The sequence below is a fragment of the Rousettus aegyptiacus genome, unplaced genomic scaffold, assembly GCF_014176215.1.
Source record: "Rousettus aegyptiacus isolate mRouAeg1 unplaced genomic scaffold, mRouAeg1.p scaffold_m13_p_16, whole genome shotgun sequence".
Taxonomy (NCBI): Eukaryota; Metazoa; Chordata; class Mammalia; order Chiroptera; family Pteropodidae; genus Rousettus; species Rousettus aegyptiacus.
In genome coordinates, this window is record NW_023416291.1 from 20328197 (window position 1) to 20340343 (window position 12147).

Sequence of the window (12147 nt, forward strand, 5' to 3'; positions counted from 1 at the left end):
AAATAATTCAATATACATCTAACGGATTCATACATAATTAGTCCAAGTACTAAAACACGCATGGGAATATTACTGCTGATACCCACCAATTTCAGGTTCATAGGTGCCCCTCTACAAAAGGCGGGGGGATGCATATAAGTGGGGTTTTGGCTGAAATGTAAAACGAACAAACAAAAGAGCCAACTCTGTTAACAAACTCTTTTTTTTTTTTTAATATTATCATTTATGTCTACAGCACCTGGTCTTCCTAGGTGGTCTCCCACCCAAGTACTAACCAGGCCCAACCCTGCTTAGCTTCCGTGATCAGACATCGGGCTTGTTCAGGGTGGCATGGCCAGAGACCATGGACCATGGCTCCACCAGGGTGCAAACCCGGGACCTTCTGTGTGTAAAGCGGATGTGCTAACTGCTACACTATAGAACCATGTCCGATTAACAAACTATCTTAAACAAGTTTCCTTAGAAAACTTTTCCAAACTTCTCAAAATGCTTACTTACAGTTTAAATTATGCCCACCAGTTCCCTAGTTCCCTCTTGTCCTTAATTATCTTCCTCTTCCCTGCTTAATCATGTTACCTTTACAGAATGCAGGAACTACAAACTTTAATAAATGAGAATCAATGACATGAGGGTGAAGAGATGTAGGGCCCCAGAAGCTGAGTTGTTTAACTCCTTAAAGTGGGATCTCTGGAAATACTACCCATTAAGCAGTCTGGAGGCAGTAAATGCACACTATTTCTAGTTTTCTTTGTTTAAAGATAAATTTAGTTCCATTCTCACTTACTCCTAGAAAAATCCGTTGCTTAAAGGTACCTCAGGTTTCCTGGTATAAACTCAGATGGTGACATTCATAGTGGTAAGTTTCCAAAGTCTGCATCAGAGTGAACTAGTGAACCAGAAAAATCTGCCCTGGAATGTAAATTAACAGAGCCATTCTCAGCACGTCCAGGAATGTTTCCAGGACTGACACTTTATGCACCAGAAAAGGTCTTGAATTTAGGGCTATTTCAGTTCACATCAGACTTCAAATAGCTTCTGAAAGTAAAATTCAATCACTTTTAACAACAGTCATTAATCTCAAGATGATTAAAGAGTGTCAAAATGGGTAATGGGTGTCTAGGTATCTGTAGACACCGGTTTGAGTTAGTAGTGTTCCAGGAGGTAGTCAATCTTAATGAAATGAAAAACCCAAGTCATAATATATGCGGTATAGTTTATAAATTGGAGATTTCTCTTCCATTTAATTTTTTCCTATATGTCAGATAAAAAGGCTATGGCAAATTGACTTTCACGGTACATTTGAATATACAACCTTTTCTAAGCAGATAGTTCTGCCTCAAAGCTGACATATTAAAAACAACAGACAATAACTACATAAAGGGTGCAGCTGTTCTCATCTCCCTTGATAGAATCTGGAGATCTTCAGGCTTTAGGGACATCTGAAATGATCCAGCTGGGGATAGGGATCCAGGTGCACTAGAACTGGGTAGAGGGCCAGCAAGAACTACAATAGATTTATTCAGTTTCTCTTAGCCTTAGTTTCCTCAACTGAAAAATGGGCAAATGCGGTAAAAATAAAAGTATTAGTGGAGGTAAGCACTTAATAGCATTTGGCATATAGTTAAGTGCTCAATAAATGTTCATTATTTCTATCATTAAAGCAACAGAATTTGTCAAGGACAGCATATGGTATGGGTGTTAGAAAATGGAGAAACCATATCCTGCTCTACAGGTAGAATAAAGCTCTAAGAGAGAGATATCATGAGGATTAGAGTGAGTGGTGGAAGCTGAAGATAGAAAAAGTAAGCAAACTCAGTCTGAGAGTGTGACAAGAAAGGAAAACAAAGTACTTGGAGTCCATGAATTCCTAAAAGGTCCTGGGTCTGAGTGGTAGAAAAACTCATATGGCTTTCTAAGCCAGTCAGAAAAAGAATTCGACTGAAATAAAGGGTTTTTGTTGTTGTTGTTTTATTGTTTTGTTTTGGGTTTTTTTGGACTGGGTTTTATAAGCTACAAAATAAATTATCTTGGAAGGAGACTAAGAAAGTATATATTATTATTATTTTTAAATTTCCACATAGTATTTTAGAAAGAGGGGGTAGGGGCTGGATCAAGACCGGGCTCATGAGGAAGTTGAGAAAACAAAGGGAAGCCAGTCTGTGTTTTCTTCAAAGCTGAATCTGGTCAGATGTTCTATTTATTCCGTCTACACAGAAAAATGTGTATATTTTCTTCAATGCTTCTTGTGAAGTCTTCATACATCCACTCAAGATGAGCGGTCTGAACATATAAGTGCAGTGGTCTCGGTAACTTACTACGAGGAGACACACAGGAAGCAAAAGAAAGCCTATGTTCCGCGGGCCTTTGCAAGCCTGAGATCTAACCTTAAGACATCATTCCCAGTTTACATGGTAATTATAAATGAAGAGAGCTGGTAGCCCGCTATTTACCATTGAATATTCATAAACAAAATACAAAGAACAAGTTCTAGTTTAATCATAAGAGTCAGGTGGTTGGCCAAGTCTAAGAAAGTAAACAATGATCCATTAAAAGCAGAACCTAAAGTGTTACTTACCAAATATCTTCAGGCCAGCCATACTTTATTAGATCCTCATCTACAAGGAGATATAAGAGAATAAAGAAAAGGTAAAAAAACAAAAACAAAAACAAAAACAAAACTGTCAAATGAAAACATGCTAGTTTATAGATAGGAAGGAGAAAAATATCTATCTTTTCCACAACTTTTTCTTTCCCTTAATATGGTAAAGCTAATTCAGAGAGACTTTGATGCTTGAAAATTTTGTAAAAATAGTTTTTACAACTGGAAAATTATGATCATTGTAACTTTTTATATGTATAATCTAAAGTTTAAAGAAATTTCTACTTTCAGGTTAAACACTGACAAATCAGAGCAGCTGAGAAGTTAGATGACGTCTCAGAAAACTGATTTACTGTAATACTGCTTATATGTCAGAATGGTTTTGCTAAACTTTAAAACCAATGAATTATTTTACTTTTTCCAAAAAAATCCTCAATTATAAAATCATAGAAAATTAGGGAATAAAACAAACATCAGAAGTACAAAAAGAAAATAAAAATTGCTTAAAATTTGTAACATATGAAAATAAACAAGAAATTTTTAAAAAGCTTAATGTTAAAAGTAACTGTCTTGGAGGGGTAGAATGTGAGTACTGGAAAGGATGGGGTTGGGAACTGATTTTTTTTATCATAAGCATTCTGTTACTATTTTAAGTTTTTAAGTATGTATGTTAGGTAAAAATAAGATTTTAAAAAGTTCTTCAGAAATAACGGCTACTTAATTCTATTATATGGATAAATTTTTCTATTGTTGACATTTGAGTTATTTCCAATTATAAATGCTTCGATAAATATTTTTTAAAGAAACATGTCCAAATTCCTGATTATTTCTTTCAAGTGTTTCTAAAAAGTGAGTTTTCAAATTTTATGCAAGTTTTTAAGGCCAGTAATATATATCTCCACAAATAAATTATATTCACTTATACTTCTAATAGCATATGAATAATTAGTAACTAATTGTGCTTAATACAGAAGAATTATTTAATATACCAGACACGAAGTTAAAAACTGAGGTAAACAAAATGATTCACATGACTTAAAATGTACTCAAGAAACTATAATCTATTTAAATTGAATGGACACATTTTCCAGAAAAACAAGAAGTTGATAATCCTTGGATGAGGGTACACTTAGAAATTGCAGGCACCATGAGGGCTTTCTACTAGCTTAAGTGGGAAGCTGAGCTAACAGCTAACAGGTAATCAGAAAAAGTAAAGAGAAATAAAAACCTCTTCCTCAGACAATGTTTGGCTCCCGAGTGACATCTGCTGGATAATAAAAAGAACACACCTGAAAGCTTTTTAGTGAAAAATAATTTGATATAAATTTCATTTATATTCCACCTAGCCCTTGAAGTCATCACAGCTATTAGAAATAAGTGTGATGTGCTAGGAGCACTATAGCACAGGGTGTTTTAACAATGTTATATACCTTTCTTATACTGCAGACTAGAAAAGTTGGCGCCACCAAATGACTCTAAGAGTTCTGGGGAGAAAAGTATTCTATATATAGATTTTTCTCACATATATTTTAATGATAGCAAAACATCAAGCCAGTGGACTCTGGATAGAATCTAAATGTATATATGTAGACATAATCCTACATCTAGATTTATATTTGTAGATATAAATTCCTCCAACAGACATTTAAAGAATTTCACAATCTAGCATATCCTAACTCACTCCTCCACAGCCTTCTCGGCCCTCTCTCTCTGCCCCCTCTACTTCTATAGCATTTGCTCTTAACATTAATATATTTTGCCCATACTTTTTATAGACTTTATTTTTTAGAGCATTTTGAGGTTCACAGCAAAATTGACCCATACTTGTTTTTGTGTGTGCCTTCACCTGAATACTGTGAAAACAGACTCAATTTTCCTCTTCAGATAATCTCAGAGGGTGGCACACAGCCCCCAAAAGACAGACCCAGCAAAGAATAACAAAAATGGACAGAAAACAGATGGTGGGAATGTCCCCAGCACAGCTGCCTTACGTCAGCACCACTGGTAGCCCATCAGTGTGAACCAGACTCAATGCGGCTCTTCACTGTAAGAAATATATAAAGCACTCTCCCCAGACCTGCACGACCACACATAGCAGCTCTGCTTTAGGCGCTTCTCAGTGACCTCTGAGAAGCTTATACCCTTGGTCTTACACCTGTGATATGGCAGACAGAAAAGCAGATTTGGTCAGGTTTGGATGCCTAACTACTATAAATAACCATGGCTTTTGTAACTGTGCCCTACTGTTCAATGTAATACAAGAAGGTAGCATTCCCTTCTCAGCTACATCCATCGGGAAAATGCCATGAGATAAATACAAATTATCTATGACAATGTATGGATTATTAAGAGAAATATAAGATTGAAATAGTAATGTACTGCAAAAAGTTTCTCCATTAAGTCACACCGAAAGTCAATGCCACAAATTCATTACAAGGAAAAACTGTTTTAAAATGAGTTATTCTGGTTTTTTTTTCCCTCTTGGCTAGGATATGATAGTCTTGCTTATACTGATTTTGTTTACAGCAACCAGTCTTACAGCAAGATAATAAATTATTTATATATAATTTATAACTGTTTTTATAACTATTATATATCACCTTATTATATATATTCTATATGTTATATTTTATATATAAGTATGTATACACTAATATATAACTGGCACTGTGACGTCTTTTAATTTGGCCTTATTTATTTCATTAATATCGAATGTCTCACACCGAAGAATATTACATCTGCCTTTCAAAGGATCAAGTTTAAACTGTTGTCAGTTTCAAACTGCACCTAGAATCGACACTGATGGGTTGGAGCGGCGGGGGGTGGACCAAAAAAACAAGTAATAACTGAAGGTTAAAGAAAGGTGACTGCAGTGAATAGCCAGCTCTCAGGTTCCTGAGGCAGAGTCATCTAGCCCTGGAGTGTTCACAGGGGAAGGAGGAAGGGGCTTTAGAGAGCTAAAGAAGCTCCAGTGATGGTAACTACAACTTACTGACTGCCCACTATGGCCCAGGCACTTACCCAGGCTCTTTCATTAACCTTCGCAACCCTGCAAGGCAGATACCATCCATGATCCTCTTCTTACGGCTAAGAAATACAAGGTTAAGTAACAATAGCTACTTTGCTAAAGAACTGGGAATTTAACCCAGATTGGCCTGGTTTAAGAGCTAACTTTTCCAAAACAATACACTATCCCTATGAGAAGAGCAGCTATGTTTTCCAAGCTGAATTAGGGTAATTCTGCCATTTTCTCCAAGCGCCTTTGTTGCAGTTCTTTTCTCGCTCAGGGTGCAGTTCCACACCCTGAGGGACAGTGCTGTCAACTCACTGCTCTCTTGATCAAGGAAGTTAAACTTCACTTTCATCTGCCTCTTCACTAGTGCGGTCGAAAAAGAAGCAATGTGCTTCTTTTAAACTTTAGTTTGAACTAAAGTTCAAGGCAAAAAATTAACTTAGCAGGTTGAGACTAGCATTTAAAAGATGAAATAAAACAAATGAAAATAGAGGGCATAGTAAATGATATGGGTTTTTTTTGTAGATTTTTGTTTTAGTTATAGGAATGTGTGTAGTATAATATATTTCATTCTGAAAAGAGTGGTCAACAACATTAGATAAAAACTGTTAACATTTCATGTCTTAAAAAGAGCCATCTACAGCCTCAGAAAAACCAACAGATATGTTTCCACTAATCTTAAATGTAGTAAAAATGTACAGAAAATGATCTTTTCAAGTCCAAGTAAGATTATTTTTTATTTAAACTAGCATAGGTTAACCCCTGATTCTTATCACCCTAAATCAAATGATACCACAAAACTCTTTGTAAAGTAAGTTTCTAATGAACAACAGGTCAAATTAGCTCAAATATTATTTTGATAAAACTAAATTCTAGGAAGGTTAATTCTCTGGAGTTCTTTGTAGTCGGTTAGTTGGTAGTAGTTGAAAACTCATAGCCTATAAACCAAGGAGGGAACAGGCAATTAACACTTACCTGCTGGAAATTTCAAAATCAAGTGCTTTTGAAAACTTACTTTCGTATTTATCCTTTCCCATGTAAATAGTGTAAGTAGATGAGTTAACTAAGACAAAACAAAAATAAAAATTGGTTAGATAACTTCGTCACCAACAAAACCGTTTAACAGGGAAAACGAGTGACAAATGCTTAGCTTAGGGTTTGGCAAAACATGGCCCATAGGTCAAATCCAGCCCTGTTTTTGGACAGTCCTGGAGCTAAAAATGATTTTTTCATTTTTAACAGGCTGAAAAAAGCAAAAAGAATAAGCTACAGAGACTGTATCTGGCTCACAAAGTCTAAAATAGTTCCTCTCTGGCCCAAACGAAAAAAGTTTACTGACCCTTATTAAAAATGGCTACTTTCCTACTTTCTCAGGGATACAGTTCAATGCAATTCCAGTTCAGTCCTGTACTTCTGCCTTCATCAAACGAATTTTTTAAAAAAGAAAAAACCAACCTTCACCTCGACTACTTAAAAATAGGTTCCTATACTTAGCCAAGTTTTATTATTCGTAATTTCATTAAGCCAATACTAGTTACATTCCAGGTGTGCTGCAAATTATAATTGGGTTCCCTGTCCCATTCAAGGGCACATGGCTCTCAAAGTTCTTCTAAACCAGTGACTCTGAACACTGATTACATATTAGAATCACCTAATTTTACCCCAGATCCACTTCAGACTAACCAAATACAAATCTCTAATTACTTAACCCCATCTGGATCTAAACTCATGAACTAATTGTCACTGGGGCCTCAGTCTATAAAACTTGACAGATAAGTACAAGGTTGGGCTGGGCAGTCTGTTAGCTGTGGCTCTAGAGTACAGAACCACCACATGTGAGTAGAGCTCTGAAGGCTGAGTAGCTCTTTTTCACTCATAAATTCTTAAATTCAGCATTGCCTGTATATTTTGTACTGAGAAGTGCAGGAATAAAACTAAAAAGTGCTTCAGATTCTTCGCATGACCTGGAAATATTGTTATGTGTATACCCTTTTGATCCTATAATGTCACCACTAGGAGTATATCCTACTAACTAAACACTCCATCAAACAATGATGTTTTTTACAACCTAAACACTACTTAAGTAAGACTGCTTAAATACTCTATAGAACATCCATAAACGAAATACCATGTACTCATTAAAAAAGGAAGAGTAGGTGAAGAAATTAAATAGCAGACGGTATTTTTGTGTATCTATATTCAGTAAGATTCAATTTGTAAAAAATAAATATTTAATTGTGTATGCATATAGATGTTTACATATTTTTTTTAAATGCACCCATTTTCCTTAATGTAAGGAAGGATAAACGTATGTTAAGACTAGGTACCTCAGTTAGCTTGCTTACAAAATACAGTTTTTATAATCAGAACAAAAGAAAATTTTTAAATGATTAAAATAAAATAAAGCTGTCTCTTTATTTTGGATAGGCCAAGCTATCTAAATTACACCCAAGAGAAAGACAGATGACTATTTAGACAGCTGACCTATAAAATGCAGTGATTAAGAACATAACTTCAACAAACCTAAACTGAGGGCATTCTGCAAAATAATTCAACTAACAGTGTCATAACAGACAAAGACTGAGCAACAGCTCCAGATTAGAAGAGGCTAAAGAATGAATGACAACTGACTGCAACAATAATTTGTAATTTTCCCTTGTTATAAATACATTAGGACACTGATGAAAACTGAGTAAAAATTGATTAGACAATAGTATTCTTGCAATGTTAATTCCCTAAGTTTAACGATGAAGAATATTTTTAAATATGAATATCCCTTATTTTAGGAAAAAAATACTTAAGGGTTTGGGGTAAATTGCAACTTACTAACGAGCAGTTTGGGAAAAACTGCGTGTGCAGATGCACACAAGTATGCACAAAGAGAGAAAGAAAGATGAAGGAGAAAAGGGGAAAAGAGATCAGGCAAATGTGGTATAACGTTAGAATCTGGGGAATCTTGAGCGAAGGCTAAAAAGGAATTCTTTTACTATTCCTGTAACTTTTCTAAATGTCAAAATAGAAAATTAAAAATAAAAAGGGCACGACTGTTGAGCAAGAGGTCTGAATTAAGCTCCTGCCCATGTTAAAGGGATAAAGGAAAAGTCCAATACTTTTGTTATTCTCACCCAAATAATATGGTTGATTAGTATGGAAACTAGTCATCTTAAAGACACGCGACTCAGGTGTAGCTAACAATCCAACTTTTAGAGGCCCTGTGATAACTTCACAATTTACAGAACATCTATCTTAAGGTGGATGCTATTAAAAGGTACTAAAAGTATAAGTGGACTTAATGAGCCAAGTATTTTGAGAATCCATAAATCAGATGGTCTCGAATTTAACACTGGAAATATAAGAAGTCTAATGTTTCATTATTCCATTATGAGAAAGCATGACAATAAAATTACATGGATTTTAGTCAGCGATACTAATCTTAAAACAAAAGGAAAGACAAAAACTTTCTATTGAGATTTTCTCCCCATATTTTAAAAAAGTTTTTATGTAGTAACCATCAGTTGGTTGAAAAGCGTGGCTATATGAAGTCATTTCCTGAAAACTGTATGTTTCAAGTTGTTGTTGTTGTTGTTGTTTTTGTATTGGAATATGTAGTTTTACTACTATTTTACTGAAAAGTTATCATTTTTCCAGGAACTTTGCTATTTTAAAAGATTTGCTGCACAAGTGCAGTTTTATTAGACTTAGGGGCTACATATTTTTCCAAGAGGAAGTAGTTCTGACATTATAATGGAAGCCAATGAGAAAAATATAACCCATAAATCTGCTGAAGCACTCTATTAAGGGCATCTGTGTATGCACAACTAGTGCTCAAAAAATTCAGATCTAAGTTTTAAGGAGAATAAAGCAGCTAGCAGAAAATACATTTAATACCTATATATCCTGCTTGTACTTTTTAATCTATTTTGGGCTTGTACGTATATCTATGTATGTATGTACATATATCAGGACTTTCATGAGTGGAGAAGCTACAAAAAGATGTTTGAGGTATCTTATAAAAGGAGGATTGAAAATGCTATTAGGGGCTTATAATGATTTTCCGAGCTAGTTTGAATTTTGTTTCTAGTAATTTTAATATCATGGGTAAGACAAACCAAAATCTACAGAGGCAGAGAAATAGTATTTGGCACACTTTAAAAGTCTAAACTACTGAGAAAAAAGGATGAGATGTGACAGTGTGATGGAGTAGTAGTGGGGGTCTGTGAGTAACACCTTCTCTGGGCCTCAGTGTTCTCATCTTTAAAGAGAGACTACCACCCTATTAAAGCCACAACATACAGCTAGTTTCACTTAAATTTCACCTTTAACAAGCAAGCAGAGAGAGAGAGTAGCAATAGAACAGAGTATGCTACAAGTAAATCAAAAAATACTGTTCATTTATTCAACAAACGTTTAATGGGTAACTATTATGAACCAGGCACTACGCTAGGGAAACAAGATAAGATCCTGTTTCTGCCCTCAAGGGGCTTGCGTTTAATACCATATGATAAGTGCAATGCCAAAGCTATATACGCTCTATTAAGAAGGTCCCGGAAGAGGTACACATAAGCAATCTCTGGATGGGAGCTAGCTCAGGAAAGGCATTTGAAAAGCCAGAGGTGTCCGTAAGAGTGTAGCAGTTAACTGAGGGTTGAGTCTAGCAAAAGAATAATATAAGCAAGAAACGATGTCTAGACACAGCATTTCCTGGTAACTAAAAACACCCTTTCCTTGCCTGTCAACAAACGAGAAACATTACGTCACTTTTCAAGATCTGGGACATCAATCCTGCCCAGTGAGTAGCTGTATCGTCTTTCTAGGGTCTTTTAATTGCTTTTTGTTGCATCTTCGACCCTACAACCCTTTCCTAGAAGGGTGAGGTGCACTTCCTGTAAGGCGGAGTTTTTGGCAAGTATCTCTTCTCTTTCTCTAAAGTAGGTAATTACCAGGGCAGAGCCAGAATAAAGGCAATGGGTCGGTAGGAGGTCTTGAAATGGGAGTGTGAAGCAGCCCACAAACTCTGCCCAATGCCAGTAACGACGGAAGGTCATTCTCATTGAGTGAAGAAAACAACGCCCGAAGCAAAGGCCACAGGGGAGACGGTCCCTCAACGCCCCCCAAGCCCTGACAAGAGGGCACTCGGAGACCACAAGGACGAACACGGCGGAGGTACCAAGACGGCGCGGGAAGAGGCATCCACCGCCGAGGAGGCGCTTTAAGATGAGGTCTAGGCTCCAAGGTGGCCTGGGGGACCCGGCTTCAAAGACACATCGTCAAGCAAGAACCCCGGAGGTCGTGGCACCCACTCACCGCTACTGCTGGTGAAATAGAACACCATGATCGCGGCGGCGCAGCGACTCCAGCGCGCAGCAGCAGAACTCAACTCGCCAAGCTTGGGATACCAGAACCGCGGTGGCTGCCGGGTCCCCGGAACTCCTCACGCATTTCCGGCGGACGTCGGGTTGCGTCATAACGCCGGCCCGTCGGCGCCATTTTTAATATTGGCTTGGAGCGTGATGGCCGGCAACAGTACCTCCCTCAGGGCAAGGGTGATGGGTGGTCCCAAGACAGCTGGTTAGAAAACACAGCAGGGAAAGTCCATCTTCTTAAAAGGAAAATGCCCGTTGGCTGACTTTATGTTCAGAACCTCCACCCAGTGGGCATTCAAGTCTTGAGGCTTAACTATTGGTTAAGCCCCATATGGGTGCACTGAATGCAGAAACCATTTTCCTTTTTCAGTTAAGTGTTCACTGTGCCAATCGCGGTACTTAACACGTTGTAGTTTAAAATATTCGAGTGATCCCAAATTCCTCCACTCTTCCCATTCTAGCTCCCCCGCTTGTAAGGCATACATTTAAGCACATTCTGTGCTTCACATACTGCATCTGAAAAATAATAGAGCAGCACATTTACAGATTATTTTGCTACTTTTAAATAAATAAGCAAAAAGGGTTTAAATCAGTAGTCCCCAACCTTTTTGGTACTAGGGACCGGGCTCCTATGAGAATAATGCCTGATGATCTGAGGTGGAGCTGATGCAGTGATGCTAAAGCTGGGAGCAGCTGTAAATACAGATGAAGCTACATTTGCTGGTCCGCCACTCCCCTGCTGTGCAGCCCAGCTCTGGTACCACTTCCTAGACTGGTGCCGGTCTAAGCCCAGGGGTTGGGGACCCCAGGTTTAGAACGTAGTCAACAACTCAAGTAAGTTGTTAGTGATATTCCCCAGGGACAATATGCCTCTTGGAGTTGGACTGAGGCTGTTCTGCCTATAAATGTAAGACCTATGTGATTGGGCAAATTCTAAATCTGTGATCCTCAGAGATCCTCCTGCTGTAAAGTGGTAATAATCTTACTCCTATAAAGCTCACACAGCACTTAGCTTTAACCTATTTCTCTCTTCATTCTAACAGATTTCATACTATGAAGTTAAGTACATCACTTTATTTAGGACAAAACGTGTGCCAGAGATGGAACCAGACATTGGTAACACAAAGATAACAATGGCTAACAACCAGAGTGCTTTAGGAACCTCTAGCTCC

General features: G+C 37.3%; 1 protein-coding gene and 1 pseudogene across 2 annotated transcripts in view; both read right to left on the reverse strand.

The window, feature by feature from the left end:
- The window catches only part of CCDC25 (coiled-coil domain containing 25), a 33643-nt gene extending 22606 nt beyond the window's left edge, over positions 1–11037 (reverse strand). The window contains exons 1-3 of one of the 2 annotated variants that reach the window (XM_016144630.2): positions 10917–11037; positions 6628–6675; positions 2576–2615 (exon numbers count right to left, since the gene is read on the reverse strand). In XM_016144630.2, coding sequence (XP_016000116.1) covers positions 2576–2615; positions 6628–6675; positions 10917–10944 — 116 coding nt within the window. In that variant the 5' untranslated portion in view covers positions 10945–11037. Of the gene's footprint in view, positions 1–2575; positions 2616–6587; positions 6676–10916 lie in introns of those variants that run through there. The other variant, XM_016144631.2, reaches the window with a different exon arrangement.
- On the reverse strand, positions 227–342 carry LOC118612678 (annotated as a pseudogene).
- Positions 11038–12147: the final 1110 nt, after the last annotated feature.